The sequence below is a fragment of the Hyaena hyaena genome, unplaced genomic scaffold (genome assembly GCF_003009895.1).
Source record: "Hyaena hyaena isolate Hyena2069 unplaced genomic scaffold, ASM300989v1 scaffold_565, whole genome shotgun sequence".
NCBI lineage: Eukaryota > Metazoa > Chordata > Mammalia > Carnivora > Hyaenidae > Hyaena > Hyaena hyaena.
The window spans coordinates 452,633-477,867 of NW_024081196.1; the positions used below are offsets into that span (position 1 = coordinate 452,633).

The following is a 25,235-nucleotide window of genomic DNA, read 5'->3' on the forward strand; positions in this document are numbered from 1 at the left end:
AAGATTTAAAAAGCCAAAAGGATAAACACATTTGTATATATAGGCAAAAACATGTTTTATTAAGCATGCGTTTATTGTACACACACTGAGTGCTAGAGATATACATATAATTGATATTATGGTTCGTGCTGTCATGAAGGTCTCAGTCCATTTGTCAAGACAGATAAACTAAAATTTAAAGTTACAGTATATTAGAAAATAAGTCCTGTGGTATAAGTGAGGGTTATGCAATATGGAAACATACAGAAGGTAACACTATAAGGAAATCTAGGAATACTTCCCAGACAGGATACCTGAACCTTGATAGTTTAGTAGAAGTTAATAGAAGAACAAAGAAGGTATTTTTCACATAGATGGAGTAACTTTGCAAATTTAGAGAGTGGGAGAATACATGGAGGTCAGGGAACCGCAAGTTATCAAATGAGGCTAGGATAGAATCACATAAAGTTATTAGCAAGACATGAGGCTACATAGGTGGGCAAAAGACAGACTCTTCTAAAAGAAATTCAGATTTCAATATGAAATTGCTATTATTTTTAGCATGAAGTGACATGATTAGATATAAATATTAGAAAAATCACTCCGGATGCTACTGGAAAGCTACAGGATTTTAAATTATATTTGTAAGTTCTTTGCAAGATAAGGTTACATACAATTAAGTGAAAACAAAGTTCAAATTTTATTCATGTTTGTATAACTTGGTTCTTAGTTTGGTAAAACCATAAATTAAGTTCTTTGTATAATTGTGTTACAGACAGTAGTGGAGTATCATATTCTCAGTATAATCCTGAACTGATGAAATACAAGGATTTGAAAAGTAATTGATAATTGTTGGAAATGCTATCTGAACTCCCCTTTGCCTCATTGACTATATAGTGTTGATCATGTTTGTATTAAATCAGATGATACTACCAGGTGGTGGCATTTAGTGTAGCCGTGGTGTATCCTGGGTTGCCTGATCTTACTTCTAGTGCTGGGTTCATAATTAAAAGAACATGTAATGCAGAAGGAAAAGAATGAATCTCAAAAGCTGTGTAAGGTTATGAGAGGTTGACATAGAAAAGGAGTTCAGAAGTTGGAAAGTATCCTTTCCTGAATTGCCTCCTACACTGTAATCTACCTTTATCTTCCTCTTGCTCACATAAGATTTGATACTGCTGAAAATGGCTTGTAAATAACACTAAGGTCTATTTAGTTCACTCCAAACATTTTTAATTGCTTTCATTGCCTAAAAATTAATTATATAATAATAAATTGTATGATATTATAAACAGTCTCCCTTTTGCCTTATTATAGGGACCAGAGTACCAATGTGGGCAGTATTATTTTTATTACATTAAAAATACCAAAATACATGTTATGATTACTTGAGTAAACATAAATTAATTCATAATTGAAACCACAAAATAGAACATCATAGTTTATTTCAAAATATCGAATATGCTTAATTTTGAAGTTTTAGCCATACAGTACGTGGTATATAGACATAGATTATGGCCTGCCAGTTATTGTCATGAACCCAGCAGGTTGAACTTTTCATAGCTACCAAGACTTTTTAATCCCATACTGTTAATCCAAATGAGTGGTAAACAAGCTCTGAAAAACTTTGACCCCCAAGACAAAGGTCTTCCTGCAGCAAAGAAAAAAGTGATCTATATGACCATATGTCTTTCAGTCATTACATATTCCATTTAATAACTCTAGACATCGAATTGATAAAATAATATTAGGTTCTTAATAAAGTCGAATTGTATGGTATTACCAACTTAAAATTATTCTATCTTGAGATAAAATATTGTGGAAAAACTGTACTTCTGGCATCTATTTTATTTTAAATCCTGAATTATTTAATTCTAAATAGAAAAGAGACCAAGAATTAACTTATTCATAGTTTTAGTCTTTCCAAAAAAGGAAAATTAAGTTGTTGTGATACTGAAGAACTGGAGGAAGTAAGAACACACTTAGCCAGAGTTCACGGAACAAAAGCTGGTTTCCTCAGGCTCAGCGAATCTGTATTGTCCCTTCTGAAATTGGTTGACCAAATGGAAAATGTAAAGGCTGCTCTTTCATGATAAGGAATTGACAATGGAAGCAATAAATACCTCTTTAAAGTTAATTTCTTGCTTGCACTCTATCTCAGTTTTTACCTACTCAGGCTAATTTGCAGGTGCCTGGGATGAGTAGACAAACCATAATTTCTACCAATCAAGTAAAAGAAGGAAAGAAAACTCTGAGCTTCTCTCCCAGTTAACAGGTAGTTTGCTGTGGTTAAAATTAATGCAGATTTTACAGCAACAAATATTAGCATTTTCATTTATTATAAGTAATTGATTTGAAATTTGGGAAATGAATAGTTGAGTGCATCATTTGAGTGTTTATTTGACCAGTTATTTATTAGTTCATGAGACCATCATTTAAATTTTTCTCTATATATTATGGCAAGTCCGTTTGTTTCTCTCTTCATTTTACATGTTTAACGTGTGGTTACTTTTACTTGAAAATGTGTTTTATTCTTTGCAGTGTTTGAGCAACACCCCTCCACTTACTGAATATTTCCTCAATGATAAGTATCAAGAAGAACTCAATTTTGACAATCCCTTAGGAATGAGAGGTGAAATAGCTAAATCTTATGCTGAATTGATCAAGCAAATGTGGTCTGGAAAATTTAGCTATGTCACGCCAAGAGCCTTTAAGGTTAGTATAGTAAATACTTGTAGCCTTGTTAGGACTATATGACCCCCGAGAGAACAAAAATGGGTTCTTTGAGGGAAGGAGTGAAAAATCATAGCTGTTACATTGGTCTGTGGCCCTCCATAGGGACCTAGCAAAAATAGATAGATACACAGTATATCTTTGCTGTTCCATTTTCTGGGTGGGAGGTGGGGTGGATGATTACTTTAAAATGTCTAAAAAGGTTCTGGGAGATGGGGAGGGAAATATTGAAATAAAGGTTGGAAAACACTGTTGTACAAAATGACAAAAGACAGCAGAGCATAGGCAGGTTGCTTTAAACTACAGTGCATATCTGAGAAACCTCCATAAACTTATTTACACAAATGTAAAGGCTAAATTTGGGAATGTCATTGAAGTCTAAGCACTCTGTTTATTTCGAGAGTCCTTGTAAATTTGAAAAATTACTAAAATGAAACTAGTTTGTAAAACCAGCGCTAAATTTCATTATTTTCAACATAATCCTTAACCTTTTAAGTTCATTCTTTTTTGTGAAGTGGTTTCTTCTTAGAATCAATAAAGCTTCAAGTAATTTGTCATTCAAATAAAAATGAAATTTAGTTTTATATAGTTAAAAAAGTTATCCTATTTATTTACAGGTGAGATCTGTGGGAAATTTTAAACTTCTAATGAGAGTAAGCAGTTTTCAGCTATTTTTTAATAAACACAAATGACCTCTGCTAAGCACTATTTTATTAACTATGCTAGTTCCTAAAAAATCAAAATGCCCCTGTATTTATCTTAACTTTTTTTTTAATGTTTTATTTATTTCTGAGAGAGAGAGACAGCATGAACAGGGGAGGGTCAGAGAGAGAGGGAGACACAGAATCCGAAACAGCCTCCAGGCTCTGAGCTAGCTGTCAGCACAGAGCCTGACGCAGGGCTCAAACCCACGAACTATGAGATGATAACCTGAGCCGAAGTTGGACGCTCAACCGACTGAGCCACCAAGGCGCCCCTATCTTAATTTTCTAAGCTTTGAACAAGCTAGTTTAGACAAACTGTTTCTCACTCCTTACCCAGGATTCCAGTTAGTATTTTGCTAGATATTCTTTTAAAATTATGTGTAAACAGGCCCTTGATATGTGACTTTTTCTTTCACATTTCATTTCAGTCTTACCAAAAAAACTTAGTACTGCAAAGAGTAGGAGAATTCTGTATGAATACATTCCTGTTATCTATGGGATTTATCCTCTTTTTCATATACAGAAACTAAAGGAGAGCTTTGTAATTATTTTAGTGACCCAGAAATACTGAATTTTAATAGTCTTGAGTATTTCCAAATCCTTTGTACAAAACTCTACCATATTTTCTCCTTTTCTCAGGTCAACATTTCTATGTTACAGATTAGTTATCATTAAAAAATGCTTTTAGATATGTAATTATCTATATGTATGTAATTACCATATCTGCAAATGACTGAGAAAGTGCCACAAGTTGATTTGGGGGTTACAAATAAATTTTAACAGAGTGAGTGAATTCACAAATGTAAAATCCATGAATAATGAGAATCATGTTTGTTTTAATCAATTTTGTCCCTATAACTGATTTTATATTTTTGCTTTTCTTGCAGACACAAGTAGGACGTTTTGCACCTCAGTTCTCTGGATACCAGCAGCAGGACTGTCAAGAGCTATTAGCTTTCCTATTAGATGGACTACATGAGGATTTGAATCGAATCAGGAAAAAACCATATATACAGTTAAAAGATGCTGATGGAAGGCCAGATAAGGTAAATAATTTAATGATATCATTGTCACCATTGTTATAATAATATGATATTTCTGTGTAATACGTGTCTGTTTTTCTTACAGATAGTTGCTGAAGAAGCCTGGGAAAACCATTTAAAAAGAAATGATTCTATCATAGTAGATATATTTCACGGCCTTTTCAAATCAACTTTAGTTTGTCCTGAATGCGCTAAGATTTCAGTAACATTTGATCCTTTTTGTTACTTGACACTTCCATTGCCCATGAAAAAAGAACGTACCTTGGAAGTTTATTTGGTTAGAATGGATCCACTTACCAAACCTATGCAGGTAAGTCATGATTATTTTCTTTTCGTTTGTTACTTTTATTAAAACTTAGTGTTGAGAGGCTCCTGGATGGCTCAGTTGGTTGAGCATCTGACTTGATTTTGGTTAAGGTCATGATCGCAAGGTCGTGGGATCAAGCCTTACACTGAGCCTGGAGCCTACTTAAGATTCTCTCTCCTTCTACCCTGCCCCTCTTACACACTTGGATGTACTCTCTCTCTCTCTCTCTCTAAAACTAAAAAAACAAAGCAAACACTTAAGTGTTGAGACCTTGGTGTCTCAAGCACAATTCAATAATAATAAAGCTTGTGTAAGAGATTTTAAAAGCTATATACTTGAGAAATTAGTACAACTTTTTAGAATCTTGAAAGGGTAAAGGATGTGTAAAGTATCATTATTTACAAAAATAAAATCTCCAAGGCTTTTTCTTACAAAAGAAAACTGAGAGGTTCAGTTTTACAGTGTTATGATAAATATGAACCTAACAAAGATTAGTAACCGTATTATTTTTTCTATTTTCCAACTTGAACTTTAATGTTAATTGTAATTTTTTTTCTAGTTGCCTTTGGAAGTAAAGCTAATAGCATACATTTTGATTCATGTTATGATAAAGGTATATTTAAATACCTGTAATTTTTAGGCATCTTAACAACTTGGAGGAGAAATAGAAGTTTAGTTCAGCTGGGATGCCTGGGTGGCTCAGTCGGTTAAGCGTCCAACTCTTGATTTTGGCTCAAGTTGTGATTATGAAATAATCGTGAGATTGAGCCCCACATTAGTCCCCCGTGCTGGGCATGGAGCCTGCTTAAGATTTTCTCTCTCTCCCTCCTCCTTTCCCCTCTCACATTTTCCCTTTCAAAAAAAAAAATAAAATAAATTTTAAAAATTTTTAAAAAGGAGCTCCTTAGGGGCTCAGTTGGTTAAGAATCCAACTTCAACTTGGGCCCTGTGCTGACAGAGTAGGACCTAGAGTCTGCTTTGAGTTCTTTGTCTCCCTCTTTCTCTGCCCCTCCCCCACTCACGCTCTGTCTCCCTTTCAAAAATAAATAAATATTTTTTAAAAAATTTAATTTAGTTCAGCTATAAGCACCTGCTTCAGTAATGTTCTAATCTTTGAAGTTTGGAGTATCACATACGGATTATTCAATTCAAGAGCCGTGTGCTAGGCCTTAATATCAGTTGTCAGCTTCATTCCATTGCTTAGTGTTATAGGATTATTTTAAAAAATTTGTGGAGCAAAACACTATATTTTCTCCCTTTATTAATCCTTTTCTGACACTTGATCCACCCTAATAAAAGTAGTTCCTTCCTCTTCTATCTTCAGTTCCCCTAAAATTCTATTATCATACTTACCAAATTTCATTATAACCTTTGGTTTACTTAATCACTTCTCTGCTAGACCATAAGTTCTAGTGCAGAAATGCACTAGAAATTCTCACAAATATTCAAAAACTTTGTTCATTCAAATATGTGTTGAGCGGCTAGTGAGAGTGTAAAGGTCTGTTTGGCAAACAGAGCAGAAATCGTTCCTGCTGCAGACAACTTGTTTACTGAAAGATCTTTAGCTTAGGGTTCCAGCCAGATAGTTCAGTTTGTTAGAGCATCATAGTTGTGTTAGTCTGCTCAGGCTGCCATAACAAAATACAATAGACTGAGGGCTTAAACAACAGAAGTTTATTTTCTCACAGTTCTGGAGATTAGAGGTCTTCAGATCAAAAGTGCCAGCATGGTTAGTTTCTAGTGCAGACTTTCTCTTGTCCTCACTGTGTTTACATAGAAAGAGAGAGCACATGCATGCATGCACATAATCTATAAGGGCACTAATCCCATCATGAGGGCCCCACCTTTTTTATTTCATCTAACCCTTCTAAAAGCCCTATCTCCAAATGCCATTACATTGGTGGTCAGGGCTTCAACATATAAATTTTAAGGAAACTTCAGGCAATAACAATATCATGGAATCAATATGAAATGTTTGCTTTCCAAAAAGTTATGATCTTACCATTAATTTAGTGGAAGGATTTGGGTTTACTGTCAACAAGGGCACAGTAAATGAAGTGTTCATAATAAAGGTATAGTCCTTTCATTCAAGATAATTAAAGTCTGGTAGAAACTAGTCATGTATTCAGCTATACAAATTTCCCCTTTTTCTTTTGCTGCTGCTTTTATGTTGCCTTCCTGAACTCAATGAACTTGATGCCCTTGTGTCAATATTTCATTCAGTAGTACCAAGAATATTAAGAAGGGTCAGTAAAGACCTTCTTTTATTTTTGGCCAGGGGAATATATGTTCACATTTTTAAAATCACATCCTTTTTTTTTTTTTTTAATTTTTTTTAATGTTTTTATTTATTTCTAGGAGAGAGAGAGAGAGAGACAGTGTGAGCAGGGGAGGGTCAGAGAGAGAGGGAATCACAGACTGAAACAGGCTCCAGGCTCTGAGCTAGCTGTCAGCACAGAGCCTGAAGCGGGGCTTGAACCCACGAACCGCGAGATCATGACCTAAGCGAAAGTCGGATGCTTAACCAACTAAGCCACCCAGACGCCCCTAAAATCACATCCTTTAATAAGTATAGAATTATTAACATCCTTTTCAATGGATGGAAATCATGGCAATGATAAACTATACCCTTACCTCTCTAGTTTGTGCATTTATAAGTATATGCCAACGAGTATAATGGAATGAGAGAGAAGCATAAAACAATAAGTAAAAATTTATCACAACAAAAAAATATACTGTTTCTTTACAGTACATTTGTTGAAGACAGTACTCTCCCATGCCAGTAATATAATCTATGTTATGTAGAGACAGATTGCATTCAAATTACACATTAGCCCAGAGGCATGTATTGAATATTCTCCCATAATTTGGGTTTTAAATTATTTTTCCGGTAATATGAATTTCATTAGTATACCTCTTTTATCACTTAATTTTTTTTCTCACCAAAAATACAGTTTTGTAGAGGTTGGAGTCATGATCAGCACAGAGGAATTGGGAGTTTTTTTCCACTTGGAGCCAGTAACAACTCAAATACAAAATGATGGCCTCATTAACAGTGTGCTTTAACCAGTTGGAGAGGGAAGGGAAATGAGCTGAGTTAAGCTACTTGATGAGTTTCCTCATCACTGAAGTTGATTTAGGTCATAGAAGGTTTATTAGTAATTGTATTGAACATGTATTATGTATTGGACTCTCAGACTCTGCAAAGTGCTGGAAATACAAATGTGTTCCTGGTTCTGTTCCCAAGAAGTTTGTCATAAAATGTGAAAAGTGCTGTGATAAGGTACTTTAGGGCTATATAGGAGTGACATACCCAAACTGGTAATAATGCCTGTGTTGAATCCTTAAGGATGATTAGAATTTAAATATGTGAAAGCTGAAAATAAAGGTATTGTAGACCAAGAGATAGGCATATACAAAGGGCTAAAGACAAAAGAGGACATGCCCAACTTATGGAAATTTAAGTAGATAATATGGTAAGCACTCACAAAGAACTTAGCATAATATGAAGTTTAAACTTCATCTTAAAAGCTAGGGGAGTCATTAAAGGTTACTAAATAGATTTGTATTAGAGAAAGAAGATTCAAGCTAGTGCAAAGGTTGGATTGGAAAAAACTTAGGTCAGATGTACTAAGACCATGTAAGGTTTTTGCAAGTGATCAGATGACAAATGAAAAAGGCTTGAACTCTTAAGATTAGTGTCAGGATGGCAGTTTGAAGAACCAGTTGAATATAAGAAGTAAAAATGTTTCAAAGTATTCGAAGATGATGCCAAGCTTACTGGGTTGTAAAACTGAGGAAATGGTGGTGTTATTTGTTTTAATGGGGTATATAGGAAGAAAGATCTAGGAAGAAACCTGCTTTAATATTGGATATGTTGACCTAATATGACCTAAATCTGTATTTAGTACTGGACATGCTGAAATGCATGAGGAAAATTTAGGTAGCGCTTTCAGTAGGCGTTGAGTTTATGTATCTAGACTAGAGGAGAGTTGTCTGTGCTTGAGATAGAAACTGGACAATGAGGTCTATGAAAATGATAGTAAATGTCTTAGAAGGATGAGATCCCCTAAGGCTAGGATGACCCTATAATCTCTTACCTAAACCAGAACTCTTTTGAAAAGGGGCTGTTATTAATATTATACAAGGACAGCAGGCTAAATCAGGACTGGCCAAATTAAATGGGGACATGTTGTCACATTCTCTAAAGAGAGCATGTAGAATTCAGAAGAGGGCTAAGGGTCAAACTTAATGGAGTTTGACAGCCTTGGTTACAGGTTAAATAAAGAGATGAAGACAAAAGCCAGGAATGGATTGATAAGTGAATGGTAAGTGAGGAATTTAAGATAGTCCATGTAGACATTACTGTTAACAAGGTTATTTAGAAAGTAGAGGAGAAAGAGAGATAATTAGAGCGGAATTATTAGAGGAAAAGCAAGGAGGGGCTGGTTTCCCCTTTTTTTGAGAGACTTGTAAATTACATAGTTACTAAGAGAAATGAGAGAAAAAGCAAAAAAGGGTTGCACAGAATTTCTGGCAAATGTTGAAGTATCTGTTAATACTTGGGCACTATGAATTTGTAGCAAACCAATCTCTAAAGTTGGTCAGTTTGCTCCAGCATATCCAAACAGCTCTAAGAAAGTATAGCAAGAATAAAACTGAATAACAAAATAGCTAAAGGTTTTGCAATAGAATAGTTGAAGTGATGAATCAATCCTGTGGGATCTGGATGGCATGGAGACAATAGGAAGTTAGTAAACTGGGAGAAAATTGAGAATTAAAAGGACTAGAACTCTAAATGCAAGCCAAGAATAGGAAACAATGAGTTTCCAGGAAAAGTAGGTAGTGGTTAGTCAGTAGCCTGATGAGAGTTTAAGATATCAGAGGTGGAGCAAGTTTATGACAGGGTACCAGAAGTGAACTCAGGTTGAAATTAGTGTATCAAAGAGCCAAGAAACAAAGCTAAGATAAATTATCCAAATGGACATTGGTAGCCAGGATGATGGCAGGATTGGAGACAGACACTGGAAGCCAAATACCAAGTGAATATGAGGAAATCACATGAGGTCAGTTCCAACTACTGAATATTTTTCCAAAGTAATCAATTCATTGTAATTTTTTGTTTTTTAGTACAAAGTGGTTGTCCCCAAAATTGGAAACATACTTGATCTTTGTACAGCATTGTCTGCTTTGTCAGGAGTACCTGCAGATAAGGTAAGATGTTTCTGTGTTTGAAGTGTATAAGTTGGAGTTGAGTTTTTCAGTGATGTAAAACAAGCTTAATAGAAATTTATTTCCTTTTAGATGATAGTTACTGATATATACAATCATAGATTTCACAGAATATTCGCTATGGATGAAAACCTTAGTAGTATTATGGAACGGGATGATATTTATGTGTAAGTATAAAATTCATTGTGCAAAATATTACTTGGGGAAAAATTGAGAGGAAATAGTGTAAAAGTTTTCAGAGTTTATGGTCAGTTTTGTCCTTACAGGTTTGAAATTAACATCAATAGGACAGAAGATACTGAACATGTGATTATTCCTGTTTGCCTAAGAGAAAAATTTAGGCACTCAAGTTATACACACCATACTGGTTCTTCACTTTTTGGTCAGCCTTTTCTTATGGCTGTACCACGAAACAATACTGAAGACAAACTCTATAATCTCCTGCTTTTGAGAATGTGGTAAGTGTCAGACAATTCTACATTGACAAAGTAATAAAATAGTTAGTAAAAGAAAATATGCAGCATACTATCAGAATATAATTTGATAAGCCTATATTATCTCAACTTTGTTCAAATAGGTAGCAATTTAAAAAATCAAATTATAGTTTAATTCGGCTTCTTAATCATGTAAAACATATTACTGAGGTAATTTCAAACCCTGAAAGCATGAATTCTTTTAGCTGTTTTACACCAGAAGTTTACAGTTGGAAGAAAATAGGAACTTGTCATATAAGCACTGTGAAATTAAAACAAATTTCAGATGTTTCATTTCTTTAAATACATTGCTAGTTCAGGAACTCCTACTAATGGTTTTACTTAAAAGGATAAATGTTTATGGTTGATAGTATTTTAAGGCACCCCTTTTTTTGTCTTCCTAAAACCTTGATTTGAATTATAACATAATCAAGACTGCCATTTGATCCTATTTATTTTATCCTTTATAACTGACATATTTAGTATTCTTTCTTGCATACCTATTTTAATCATTACAGTCCCAGAACCCATACATAAAGATCATATTATAGAGCTGTAAATGATCTTGGCAATAATACATATATCATCTAAGTGAAGATATTTATATAATAATTTTTTAAGTCAAGAAATTATTTGCCACAAACTTTTAACATAGAAGGATGTTAAAACCGTACAAGTAACAAACTGCCGTCTTTCTTTTCATATGGGCAACCAAAACAAATGATTAGTTGCTTGCACTTAGGGTGCTATATCCTGAGTTTGAATTTATTTTTGAATGTAGTAAATGACTAATGTTACTCCATTAAAAAGTTTGGTTTTACTAAAAGAATGGAAAAAAATTTTTTAAGGTTCAAAGAACTTAAATTTGTTTGATTTCTGATTTTTTTAAGCCGATATGTCAAAATATCTACTGAAACTGAAGAAACCGAAGGATCCCTACACTGCTGTAAGGACCAAAATATTAATGGGAATGGCCCGAATGGCATACATGAAGAAGGCTCACCAAGTAAGACTTTCCTGTTAAATTTTAACACCTTTCATTGGATTATTGCCTCACAAAAAAGAAGATGGGGATTAAGGAACTGAAAATATCTTCAAGCTGGGAAAAATAATGTTAATATTAATAATTTTTAAATGTAGCATTGGTTTTATTTAAAGACTTCTAATATCTAAAATTAGGTGAGATGGAAACAGATGAACCAGATGATGAATCCAGCCAGGATCAAGAACTTCCCTCCGAGAATGAAAACAGTCAGTCTGAAGATTCAGTTGGAGGAGATAATGATTCTGAAAATGGATTATGTACTGACGAAACTTGCAAAAGTCAACTCACGGGACACAAAAAAAGATTGTTTACATTCCAGTTCAACAATTTAGGCAATACTGATATCAACTACATCAAAGATGATACCAGGCATATAAGATTTGACGAGAGGCAGCTTAGATTAGATGGTAAGTTTTTCATAATGGTAATAGTTTTTCACTTTTCATAATGGCTTGAATGCTGAACTTGAGAAAAGCATGCTATGTTTTTAGGTGTAAACTATGAAATTCAACAGTCATGGAAAATAACATTTACCTATCTGTATAAAATCCTAAATGAAAAGTCTTAATTTCTAATTCTATCAAACATATCACTGTTTATTAAATGGAGGCTGGACTTAGGCTTCATTCCGTCTTGTATCTTTTTTCTTTAACTCGTTAAATATTTTAATGACTTGGAAATAGCAGTTTACCCTGATCACGTAGTGCAAGTAGAAAAGGTGGTTATTTGCTTATTCTGGTATATATCTTAACATTAAAATACATTGATTTTAACATGAAAGCCTATCAAGTTTTAAAGAAAAAATATGTTTTCCATCTTAGAAAGATCTTTTCTTGCTTTGGATTGGGATCCCGATTTGAAAAAAAGATATTTTGATGAAAATGCCGCTGAGGTAAGTAATCACTCATTCTCATGTTGATCGTACTGTTACACTCTTTTGCTTCTACCAAATGTGTTTATTTTGCCGGTTATAGACTAGAAAAGGCTTGTTGGTTTCAAACATGCTTTCTGTTAACAGTTCAATCATCCATGTAGGTGTGTAATCAGAATTTTTTTACAAGTCTGGTGTAAATCTCAGCTGAAATAAGCTTTATAATTCTTTTGAGAAAGTTTAGGAGTTTTTCATTACTATTCATAGTAAGATGGTATCACTAAAATGAGTTTTGTTTCATTTGTTCTCTTAACTCAAGAAATACTTCTCTTTAGGATTTTGAAAAACATGAAAGTGTGGAATATAAACCTCCTAAAAAACCCTTTGTGAAATTAAAAGATTGCATTGAGCTTTTTACAACAAAAGAAAAGCTAGGTGCTGAAGATCCCTGGTAAGAAACAAAGTTAAAAAATTGTTTCTAATTATTTTTTAAGGATTTATACTAAGGTATGTGCTATATGTCAAGTTGAAAAACTACTAAATTCGCCTTGATAATTTAAGCATTTCTTTATATGATAACAGTCTGTTAAAAGGGATTAGAATGTCTTTAAAAGTATTATTATAATGTTAAGCTTTAATCTCATTACTATATTTTCTGTAATAGCCATTTTATTATGGAGAATTAATTTTAGTTATTTTTCCCCAAGATTTTTTTTTGCTGTGCAGCCATTTTGATAGAAATCTTTTTAGAAAAAGCATACATTTTGTGGTGCTTTAATTCCGTTAGAGCCCAGAAGTATTAAGATTTTCTAATGCTTATTTCTCAACATAGTGTTGTGTTCTTTTAGCATACTAAAATGTAAATAATCTAGCCTTCATCATTTCTTTAAATACCTATTTACATGTTAATTTATCTCATTAAATCTGATTTTTTTGAAGATTAAAAATAATAAAGGAGTTCATCAGTCTGGTATATATCAGGTGTAATGATATATTTTCCAAGAATTTTTTTTACCTATTTTTTTCATTACCTCTGTCAAGCTTTAAAGATTTCCCTTTATTTTTAGGTATTGTCCAAACTGTAAAGAACATCAGCAAGCCACAAAGAAATTGGATTTATGGTCCCTGCCTCCAGTACTTGTGGTACATCTCAAACGATTTTCTTATAGTCGATACATGAGAGACAAATTGGATACGTTAGTTGATTTTCCCATCAAGTAAGTTTTGATTCCCCTTTATCAGCGTTGGGCAACTGTATGTTTTTATAAACATAAGGTTAATATCAGATTCAGTATTTGTGAATAGTTCTAGCAGTTTGTAAGGATCAGTAAAATTTATTCCTTTTTAGATGTTTTTCAAAGAACAAAAAAAATATATACCTTTTTAAACAACAAAAATAAAAGTAATTTTATGTTACGTTATCATATGGGTTCATTGGCCCTGTTTATAAATCTAAGATACTCTGTGGGATCTTAGTGATTTTGTTTTTCCTAGGAATTATTTCATCATTAATCATCATTTATTCCTAAGTATGCTTTTTAAAGAAGTCTGGAGTAATGTGAAACAGAATAATGTAATTGCTTAAAAGGATGACACAGTAGTATAATTAGTCATTCCTGTTATGTCATACATCAGTTTATTTATTGCATTGTCCAGAGTATTACATCACTTTTCTAAAAAGTGTAGAGACAGCATCTTTCTTTTAAGTTTTCACTAAATTTAATTGAGCATTCATAAGGACAGAAATGAAATAGTGTATTCTCATTCACATGGTCCAGGAAGGACTTCATCACATAATATTTTGTGGCAGTAACTTGGCACTCTCCATTTGCTAAGAGACATGGATAGTTTTCTTTTATGTTTTATGATATTTATATACCAAATGCTTGATACAGTTAATAAGTAGTCAACTGCCATAGGTAGGTATGTGTACTAGATGACTGGAAGTAAATAGATGATGTAATATTGAAAATGTTCTTTGGATTGCTTATTCTGATTGTTGTTTATAAAGTTAAAAATGTTTTTGCAGCTTTTTCATTAGAAACAAATGGCAGTTTTGTCCTTAATTATGAACCATCAAAGTTTTCAAAAATATTTTGACAGTGTGCAAGAACCAGCAGTAATGATAATCTAGAATCTATGAGAGATATATTTGGAATGTAGAGTCATTATTGCTTTTTAATGACACAAGTACCAAAAAATGAGTAATGATGAGCTATAAAATGGTCATGTTATAGTTTCATGCATGACAGATTACAAACATTTGTTTGCATTTCAAGGAATGTTGCCTACTTGGGATATATAGATAATCAAAACCAGGAAAATAGAGTAAATATTGAACTTAGATATATCTATATTTTTATAAAATGTCTGTGAAAGTTGTTTTTCACTATTGTTTTGTCCTTCCTTAAATAAATAAATACTAAAACTGACTTGAAAATCTAAAAAATTTAAAGGGTCCAGATGGTAAAGGGTGATGTCTATTTTACTAGTATACTGAAAGTTAAATGTATTTGTGGGAAAACAATCTGAATAACAGCATCAGTAGAGAATTTGCAGATTCCCAACCTTTAAAAATAATTTTGCCAAGATATTCAAATCTCAGAGGATATGTGTATGTATGATTTGTTTTACAATTATTTGGTTCTTAATGGTTTCTTTAGTGAAAGGTATTTTTTATATAAATGAGAGTCAAGCAACATTGACAGAGAATAGAATTCATGACATTTAGAGAAAACATAAAACTAACTTGATCTCTTTGTTAAACAGTGACCTGGATATGTCAGAATTCCTAATTAATCCAAATGCAGGTCCTTGCCGCTATAATTTGATTGCTGTTTCCAACCACTATGGAGGGATGGGAGGAGGACACTGTAAGTTGACAGTTACCATTTTGCTAAAATTATGATGCTTGATAACTACAGACTTTTCCGTAAGGCATTAACTACTTAAACGGAAAATGTGGGGTGCTTAGCTGGCTCAGTTTGTAGAACATGTGATTCTTGATCTAGAATCATGAATTCAGGCCCCACATTGGACTCTAAAAAAAGGCGGGGGAGGTGCACCAAGGTGCCTCAGTTGGTTGAGTGTCTGACTCTTGATATCGGCTCAGGGCATGATCTCTGCATCCTGCTCTGCACTGGGCTTTGAGCCTGCTTAAGATTCTCTCTCCCTTTTCTCCATTCATGCTCTCTCTTTCTCTCTAAAATAAAAAAAAATGGGGGATATAAAATGTGTCTTACATACAGTAGTTGTTCAATAATTGTTGGCTAATGAATGAATTAGCTTTTGAACATTTTTTTAACATCAGGAGTAAAGTATTGAGTTAATCATACTTTTCACTTGAATGCACAAGGACATCATGGTCAGGACTCCTGTCTTTTTCCATTCTCCTTCCCTTTCCCTTTCTAAAGTGCTTGATGTATGTGTTGTTATAAATCATGCATCGTCATTAGTTTTTACATGCTATGTTACTTTGTGTCCATTGAGTTAATTGCTTCTAACCACTTAGGACTTACCTCTGTCATATTTTATCTCTGTACTCATTTCATGGTGGACATCCAAATTGCCTTTAACTATCTCACACAAGACTGATAACAGATCTTTATTTATGGTCCCCTATGTGAGAATTTCTTTGACCAACATATCCAGAAGTGAGATTGCTGGGTTTATAGAGTATTTAGGTACTGCCAGATGGCTCTCCAGGACAGTTATACTAGTCCACACTCTCCAATTGATAGATTTTTCTGTTGAACCATCTTTGCATTCCTGGAATAAACCCTACTTAATCTTTTAAGTTGTGTTTTATTTTGCATAGAAATTAAGTTTTGCTTATTTAAAATTTTTTTCTAAATTCACAGTTGAATTTGATTAACTGATTTTATTTGGAGTTGTTAAAATTTCATAAGTGAAATGGTCTTGTAATTTTTTTACATTCTTTCTTTGGAATCAATATTACAGTGTGTCCTAATAAAACAGTCTGGGATAGTTTATTTCCTATCCTAAAGCAGATAGTATAGTATAGTAATTAACTATTCATGAAAGTCTAGTTGAATTCACCTGTAAAGAAGCAACCAGAGTTTTTTTCTATGTAATGATTATTGAAGTTTTTTCAGTTTTCTTTTCCCCAACATGTGTGCATTATGGCATTTTCTATTTTCCTAAAAATGTATCTGTGTGTTCCAGTTTATTTGAGAATCATTGTATGTAATACAGTTATGCTGTGTCTTTGTCCCTTTGTTGTTCTTTTCTATACGTCCAGAGGTTTATCTTATTAATTTGTTCAAAGAATTAGCTTTTTGCTTTATTAAATTTTCCTTTTTGTTGTTACATGTATGTATTCTCACTGATTTCTTCTCTTCATTATATTTTATTTTTTTAATGTTTATTTATTTATTTTGAGAGAGATGGAGAGCATGAACAGAGGAGGGACAGAGAGGGAGACACAGAATCCGAAGCAGGCTTCAGGCTCTGAGTTGTCAGCACAGAGTCTGATACGGCGCTCAGACCCACAAATCACGAGATCATGACCTGAGCCAAAGTCGGACACTTAACTGATCCATCTAGGCGCCCCACTTTGTTATATTTTCTTTTTGTTGCTTTGAGTTTGCTCCATTCCTCTTTTTTTTAACTTTGGTTTGAATACTTTCTTACCTTTTGCTTTACATTTTCCCCTTCTCTTGAAGGCTATAATTAAAGCTCTAAATTTCCCTCTCCATAAATTTTGAATTATAGTATTTTCATTGGCTTTTAATTCTGTATATATTTTTAATTTCCTTTATGATTTTTGCAATTGGTCCAAGGTCATTTAACCATCTGCTTTTCTTCCCTTTTTTCTTTTTAATTATTCATTTATGTATTTTGAGAGAGAGCGAGTAAGATCACAAGCAGGGGAGGGGCAGAGGGAGATGGTGAGAGAGGATCCCAAGCAAGCTTCACACCATGAGCATGGAGCCTGATCTAGGACTTGAACTCATAAACCGTGAGATCATGACTTGAGCCAAAATCAAGAGTCAGATGCTTGACTGACTGAGCCATCCAGGCACCTCAGCTCATCTGCTTTTCAAAACAGAGGGTTTTTTTTAGAAGCTCTCCTTTTGTCTTAATTTTATTACAGAACAATTGGTGATATTGCCTGTATTATATTAATCCTTAGTTTATTAAAGTTTCCATGTGCCTTAACTTAATACATGGTCTGTTTCTTAAATGTTTGTTTGCTTGAAAAACATATATTTCCCACTTAGACATAGGATTCTATGTTTTTCTAATAATTTATCAGTTGTATTTAAATCATTACTATCTCTGGTTATTGTTGATATGTTTTTGATATATTTTTTATATTTCTGTGAGGAATTTTATCAGGATTCTTATTAAAATATTGATTGATCTATTTCTACTAACAGTTTTATTAGTTGCTTTGCATTATTAGTTGCATTTATGTAGCTCTTTTTCTTTTGTTCTTTTACCAGTATTTTACTTTTTTTTTTTTTACTTTGGTATCACTTGGTTTGCAAAGTCTATGTGCCTTTTTCTTGGATTGTCTCTTGTAAACCATTTTATTGTTAGATCTTGTCTTTATATTCAGCCTGGCAATATGTTTCTTTCAATTTGTGGATGCAGTCATCTTCAGTTCAGTTGACAAACTTACAGTCCACATTAAGCTCCACCCAGAAGAGCAATAATTTTGTTTTGTGAGGTGTAGAATTATCTAGAAGATATAGCCTATAAAGTGTCACTTTTCAGAAGCTATTACAGATAATTGTTTGGCGAACGTTTTGTAACTTTGTTTCCTCAGTTATTAGATAGTTTATACAAAGCATACAGTGTTAGAGCATTTTTTTAACTTTTAAAGATAAAGCCAATCTTTACTTTTTTTAAGTTTATTTTAAGAGAGAAAGTGTGAGGGAGGGAGGGGCAGCGAGGGAGAGAGAATCCCAAGCAGGCTCTGTGATGTCAGCACGCAGCTTGACACGGGACTTGATCTCACAAACTGTGAGCTCATGACTTCAGCTGAAATCAAGAGTTGGATGCTTAAACAACTGAGTCATCCAGGCACCCCAATAAAGCAAATCTTTAAAAAATTTTACAGATTTTTTAAAAAATTTTTACAGATAAAAATCGCTTTTTATCTGTCTCTCTTGCTTAGTACTTTTGTTAGACTGAAAAAGATTATCGTGTAAAAACTACAAATTACTAAGATAGTATTATTGGAAAAAAAATTGTAAATATTTATAAAATAATTTAAATACAAAATGATTGAAAAAATATTTATATAAATTTTTAGAAAAATAACTTGAATACAAAATTTAAATTTTGGTTGAAATGTCAAACTCTGTAGTCAGGGACAGACCTAGCTTTAAATGTTAGCTCAGCCATTTAACCACTTTACTTTTGGACATACTAAATTTCTCCTGGTGCTTCACTTTCCCCAATTCTAAAATTAGAAAAAGAATAATGATAATGCCTTCTCTATGAGATAATACATGTAAAGTACATAGCTTTTTGCCTGGTCCACAGTAAGCACTACATAAATGTTAATTCCCATTTATTGTCATTAATGTTGTTATTCTGTTAATTAAAAAATAATAAATCTATTCCGTTGTCTCTAGGATTAAAAGGAAATTGCGTTTCAACTTCTGTGAAAACCATCTTAGGTGTTTAAGTTTTAGGAAATTATGCTAAAACCTTTAATCCATGGAATCAATTGAATGTGTAAAAGATAGGCCTTGTGTAGATAATTATCACGTAGCTTTAGTATGTATTCCTTATATAGATGATTGTAAAGATTTGCAGGTTCCCCCCAGAAGCCGTAGATCATTCCAGTCACAGAAGTGATTATATTTTTCATTAGATACTGCTTTCGCAAAGAATAAAGATGATGGAAAATGGTACTACTTTGATGACAGTAGTGTCTCAACTGCATCTGAAGACCAGATTGTGGTAAGTGTGTCTTTTATTTCCTGAAAATCACAAGATCCATTTTTTAAAAGATGCCCATGGAACACTATAATATATATTCTAGCCATTCTAATAGTTAAGAGAGACTTGCTCTGACTTAAAGAAATGTAAAATTATCATCTAAATGGAAATTTGTCTTCTAAATCTGCCCACCAATAAAAACATAAATTGCAGCATGAAAATTTTTCTGGTACTTTTTATCATGAAAACTGGAATAAAAAAATTTTCCTTTGGAAAATGGGCTCAGACATTTTGGAACATTGGCAAGTTAAAATCTGAGTACTGATAAAGAAAAAAAAAATCCTTTAAAGACCTTCCTTATCACACCTAATGGTTTTTAAAGTAAAGTCTTATCCTTTATGTATGACAGTCAGACATTTAAAAATCAAAATTACATGATTAGATAAAACAAATTAGAGATTTGTTTTTTTACTTAACCTTGTGTGTCTGTTACTTTACTATTTTCTGAATAGTAGAAAAATGAGGAAGTAACATCTATTCACATTTACATCAGTTTACCAGCCACAGCTGGAGCCAAAATATTGGCATTTGCTTTGCTTCCCATCAGAGTATATTTTTATTATCAAATATTGATTGGTGAAGGGATGATGAGTTTATTCTAAGAGGAAAGCTAACACTCACTTGATAAAGGTTTATTTTTCTATTAAAGTTTGCCTTTCTATAAATTTTGCTGTTTGACCACAATATTACAAAGAGTGAGAAATGTAGTAGTATTTGGTCTTGTGAGCATGGAACTCCTATTTCTCATGTAGAGATTTTCTTTTGGTGTTCAGAGCACTGACTGCTTCATTTCCCAGTTTAAATTGAGGGCAGAAACCAGCTTTTTCTTGAGTTTGTAATGCCTTAAAAGTCTTAAACGTATATTCAACTTGGTAAATTAATAAACTTCTGAACCCTATTATTGGCACAGTTTTAATCCATCACTGGGTGAAGAGATATGAAATAATTTTGAATTGTTTCTCTACAGATATTTTAAGTGTGTTTGTGTGTGTGTGTTACGTACTGTTGCTTATCTCCCTATAGCTATAACATAAAACAAAGAATAGAACGCTAATATTTTAAAAATCTGTATGTGCCTAAGTTAATTACATTTCCAATTTATATTCAGATGTCTAGCTTCAAGACTCATCTGTCACTTTTCAATCGTGTTCTCCTCTTTAATCTCCTAACCAAACATCCTGAAATTGCCTGTATCCTGTTTCAATGTGTCTTTGACAGTGCTGCCCTAATCTTTCCTTCAAATAAACAATATATCTTGTTTTTATGCAATAAATGTATTTGATGTTACCTTACATCTTAACAAGGATAATACTTCATTTAGTCAACAAGTATTTGAGTACCTTCTTCGTGTAAGATTCAGTTTTAAAGAAGATTAAAAGACTGCTATCTGTAATTTCAAGAGGCTTACAGTCCAGAGATGAGAGAGAACTAAATTACCAGTTATATCATAAGTGCTATTAAATATCTTGGCTACATGAAGAGAGGACAGCTATTTCTGCTGATGTACGATTTAAGGAGATAGGACCAGTGTAGGGGAGTTTGCTTAAGAAAGTGGTGTTTGACCTGAGTTTGCAACTTCAAATAGAAAAATTAAACAAAAGAAGCAAAGGAAACAGTACCTACAAAAGCAAGGAGGTGTGATAGAACATGGTATTTAGCAAAACAGCAAATAATGTGATTTTACTGAAAGGAAATACTTGTTAGGAATATGGGGCAGAGATTAGGCTAGAGCTAAACTTGGCAGTCATATCAAGGAAAATGACATTCTTGACAGTTTAAAGCTTTTTGTAAAAACTGAAAGACATAGGTGATTGTTAAGCAATAGAACATTATTAAATTTGGAATTTAAGACAAGAAGCAGACTATTACAGCTCCGGCAAAAACAAGACTGTCATGTCATTTCAGCAATACAGGCTTCTGAATTTAAAGATGTGGTAGTAGTAATAAGTAAGTAAGTAAAAATAAATTTGTGGTAGTAGTGTATAAACAACAGGGAAATGGATTTATGAGGAGATTATGAGTTCAAGAGTGAGAAATAGCCTAAGTTATAAATTTGCATTATTTGTCTTAGGTAGCAAGCAGTTGAAACCATAGGTTTGAATGAGTCACCCGGTGAGAAGATACAGATTGAGAAACAGTGGTGGGCGGGGGATAGAACATGATTTTTTTTTTTTAAGTTAGGATTTACTAAGCCCACAAAAAAATCAAAAGCAACCACAGAGATAGAAGATCTAAGGAAAGTAGTATCGGGAAAGCCAAAAATTGTTTGATGTAAGAAAGAGGAATAGTAAAGCATTATGTGAGGTTGAATAAAAGAACTTTAAACAGTATTGATTTAATTTGTTCACAGCAGGTTATTGCTCCTAGTGAAAACCTGAAATTTCAGTAGAATGATTGGGTTGACAGATCATACTGAATTTAGGGGTGTGCATGAGAGTGAAAAATGAATATTAGGTGGCTCTGTCTACAGCCTGGCATACTGTATTTAATATGATCTTGGAGACTCATGCCCATTTTGACACATCCTTTGTTTGTTTCAACAGTCCAAAGCAGCATATGTACTCTTCTACCAGAGACAAGACACTTTCAGTGGAACTGGCTTTTTTCCTCTTGACCGAGAAACTAAAGGTGCTTCAGCTGCCACAGGCATCCCGTTAGAAAGTGATGAAGATAGCAATGATAATGACAATGATCTAGAAAACGAAAACTGTATGCACACTAACTAATGAAAGTCCTAGAAGCCATAAAAGAGAGACTTTCCTGCTGGTGGTATCTATTGAAATGATGAAGTTGCCCACCACATTAAACAAAAGTCTGAGATGGGGAGTTTCAGATAACCGAATGTAAATCCTTTATCAGATTTTAACTTGTGCAGTACTTGAAGTGAAACACAATGAAAACTTTAACAGAAATTGTCTCTTAATACATTTACAGTCTTGTAATTACAAGCTAAATATATATAGGAAATCACAAATAAATCCCTTTTAAGTTTGCTGCTGTTTTGATGAATTATGTTTTCTTTAATTTTTTGGATGTGAGTTAATTGATGACAGATGTTAAATTTGTGGATGTTGGTCATTTATTTTGCTCTAATAATACTGCAAGAAAACTATGGCTGAACTTAGTTTTTGGATAATCTAGTTCATGTGCATTAGGCTGCCACATATATTACTATGATATTTAGCTGCGGTATCAATGTGGCATAAATACTGCAGTAGTATTCTTGGAAAACCAAAATTTCAAATCTATCCCTGGTAATCAATACGGGCCTATTTAAAAAACAAATCACGATACAAGAAACAATCTTGGAAAAGTTATTTTCTTCTGTAGAGTCATTAAAAATCCAGAATATTATGTTCATATTACCGCTGCTGTGAAAACAGGTTCTAGATTTCACACTCCATCTAAAATCATTTTTCAGTTAAATGTAAGTATTTTTTTACTGCTATTGAGATCTATTCCTTAGGTATTCAAAATTTTTTGACTTGCTTTAAAATGCCTATCTTTAATCTGGTGTTGGTCCAAAATTAAAATTTTTGCTGTCTGTTTTTCTCTACTCCATTTTTTGGTAATTGGCAACTTTTAGCCCTTCCAATTAGTATACTATATATAAGGACAGACTTAATAGTATTCTGTGTCCATAGTAATAATTACATCAAGCTTAGAGGAGAAATTTTTTTCATATACTGGCCTATAAATCATTAAAGGACAATTGGCTTTAAAGGTAGGTCTGTTAACTTTCTTTGTGTGTTCCTGATGGAATTCACCATAGCCTTACAGCTTTTCTCAGAAGGTAACTTGTTATAAGAGAATTGGCATTTGCATGTTCTAGAGTCAGAACCTGTATAGTATATAAAGCATACAAACCTTGAATTTGATTTTAGTTCACCACATTCAAGGATCCAGGATGCCAAAAATATGTGTGAACATTTGAAACATTTTTCATTTGCTGCTTTTTCCCTTTGATCTAGTTGAAAGAATGTATTGTCGATTGGCATACAATACTGCCTTTAATAGAAAATCTAAATGCTGGGGCACATTTCACATATCGACTACCTGAGAAATTGCTTTGTGTCCCACTGTTATTAAAGCAAAAAGTATAATGTTCTTCACTTGAACTAATCAAATACAATAGATTATAAATTGTGTATTGTAAATAAAAGTTCACTCTGTGAGTGCACATTTTGGTAAATTATTTATTTATGTTAGCATTTAAAAGTAAAAAAGAAAAAATGCATTTGACCAGGATAAATGAGGTATGTTGATCATGGCTTTGCTTTATACCTTGATATTAAAGCTGGTTTTTCATCCTGGTATTTTAAAAGCTGCTTTGGGTTTTTTTTTCCTTTTCTTTTCTTTTTCTTTTCTTTTCTTTCTTTCTTTTCTCCTTTTTTTTTTTTTAATGTAAACTAACCTCCTGCATGACAGAGGTTAAAATTTTGTCTGCACTTGAGTTCACTTGAGTTTACATTTGAAATGTGCATGTTTATTTATACAGATTTCAATAAAGCTATTTAAGGCCTTATTTAAGTCTTTTATTTCTTACTCTGAATCTTTTGATAAAAATTCTCTATGGGTAGGTGACTATACGATAGACTTTTTAGTTATCATGTAGTTAAAAAATAGAAAGGAAAGCATGTCAAAACTAATAAGCAAATCCTGTTAAGGATGCATTTTAAAGTTGGTTTTTTAAAAAATATTCATTAAACATATGTTTGTGCATCTACTAATCCCTAGTCTATAGTTTTGAGACAGAGCAGTAGGCAAACACCCCTCCACTCAGAGCCTGGAAGCTTCCTGCTATCCACCACTTAATAGGCTTTCCATTTTTCTGAGGTTTAAAGAAAAACCAAATTAACTTTTCCACCCTAATTTGTAGGCTCCACCCCAACTGTCCATAGAGACCATTCCTTTTTAATGCCTGCAATTAACTTGTATTCCCACTAAAAGAAGTGTTTTAAAATAGAAAAGGAAGTTAATAATACCACTGAATTTGTCAAACTCAAATGACACTTTCAGCTGCAAAAAACTAAAGGCAATGCAAAAGGCTAATGCATACTCTAATTAAAAGTAGATATTCAGAGGTAATAAGGGTGGTAGAAATGTAGCCAGTCTAGAATTCTGCTGTTAGCTCTTCTGCTTAGTAGTCATGTGACTTTGAAGTCAGTCTTCCCTACTGTCTTATTTCATCTGTAAAATTATAACAATGGTGGTATTTATTGAGCATTTACCCTGGACCAGATAGTGTATTAAAGTGTTATATGTATTATCTCATTTAAGCCCACCATAGCCATGAGATAGAGACATTGATCATCACCGTTTTTCATTTGGAGAAACCAAAGTACAAAGCAGTTAAGTAATATTCCCAAGTTCATTCAATTATATGTGATAGAGCCAATATTCTATACTCAGATATGTATAATACCTCCCACTTTGTTAGTGTCTGCCTCACAGGATTGTTGAGATCCCAAATGAGATAATGTATTTTATGGAAAGGTGCTTTGTAAACTATGTGGTATATTCATTACTGATGTTAAAGGTAATATGGCATTTTTTTCCTTGTTTATCTAACTCAAGTATGCCCTTCTTTATATTTCCACAAATGCAACCCTGATTTTCAGGACTTTTTTTCCTCACCTGTAGTTTAGTTTTCATCTCTGTACAAAAGCTACAGCTTAATACTTTGTTTAAATATCTTGCTTTCTCTTATAGTCTATTCTTTTAGCAGTCCTATATTTATCCATGCTTTCCTAGCAACTCTCTATAAAACCACACAAACCATTGATTTGGGCAACAAGAACTCAGTAACTACCAGAGCCAATGATTCAGTATAAGGATCACACTTTCTAACCAACTAATTTTGTTGAGGT

At 33.1% G+C, this 25,235-nt stretch overlaps 1 protein-coding gene across 4 annotated transcripts in view; it reads left to right on the plus strand.

Annotated features, from left to right (window-relative positions):
- Positions 1-23,890, plus strand: part of USP15 (ubiquitin specific peptidase 15) — a 124,078-nt gene extending 100,188 nt beyond the window's left edge. For 3 of the 4 annotated variants that reach the window (XM_039256221.1, XM_039256222.1, XM_039256223.1), the window contains 14 exons: positions 2,521-2,694; positions 4,304-4,462; positions 4,545-4,769; positions 9,897-9,980; positions 10,071-10,165; positions 10,265-10,456; positions 11,362-11,477; positions 11,651-11,923; positions 12,338-12,408; positions 12,723-12,838; positions 13,455-13,604; positions 15,157-15,260; positions 19,238-19,326; positions 21,909-23,890. In XM_039256221.1, coding sequence (XP_039112152.1) covers positions 2,521-2,694; positions 4,304-4,462; positions 4,545-4,769; positions 9,897-9,980; positions 10,071-10,165; positions 10,265-10,456; positions 11,362-11,477; positions 11,651-11,923; positions 12,338-12,408; positions 12,723-12,838; positions 13,455-13,604; positions 15,157-15,260; positions 19,238-19,326; positions 21,909-22,091 — 2,031 coding nt within the window. In that variant the 3' untranslated portion in view covers positions 22,092-23,890. Of the gene's footprint in view, positions 1-2,520; positions 2,695-4,303; positions 4,463-4,544; positions 4,770-9,896; positions 9,981-10,070; positions 10,166-10,264; positions 10,457-11,361; positions 11,478-11,650; positions 11,924-12,337; positions 12,409-12,722; positions 12,839-13,454; positions 13,605-15,156; positions 15,261-19,237; positions 19,327-21,908 lie in introns of those variants that run through there. The other variant, XR_005532482.1, reaches the window with a different exon arrangement.
- Positions 23,891-25,235: the final 1,345 nt, after the last annotated feature.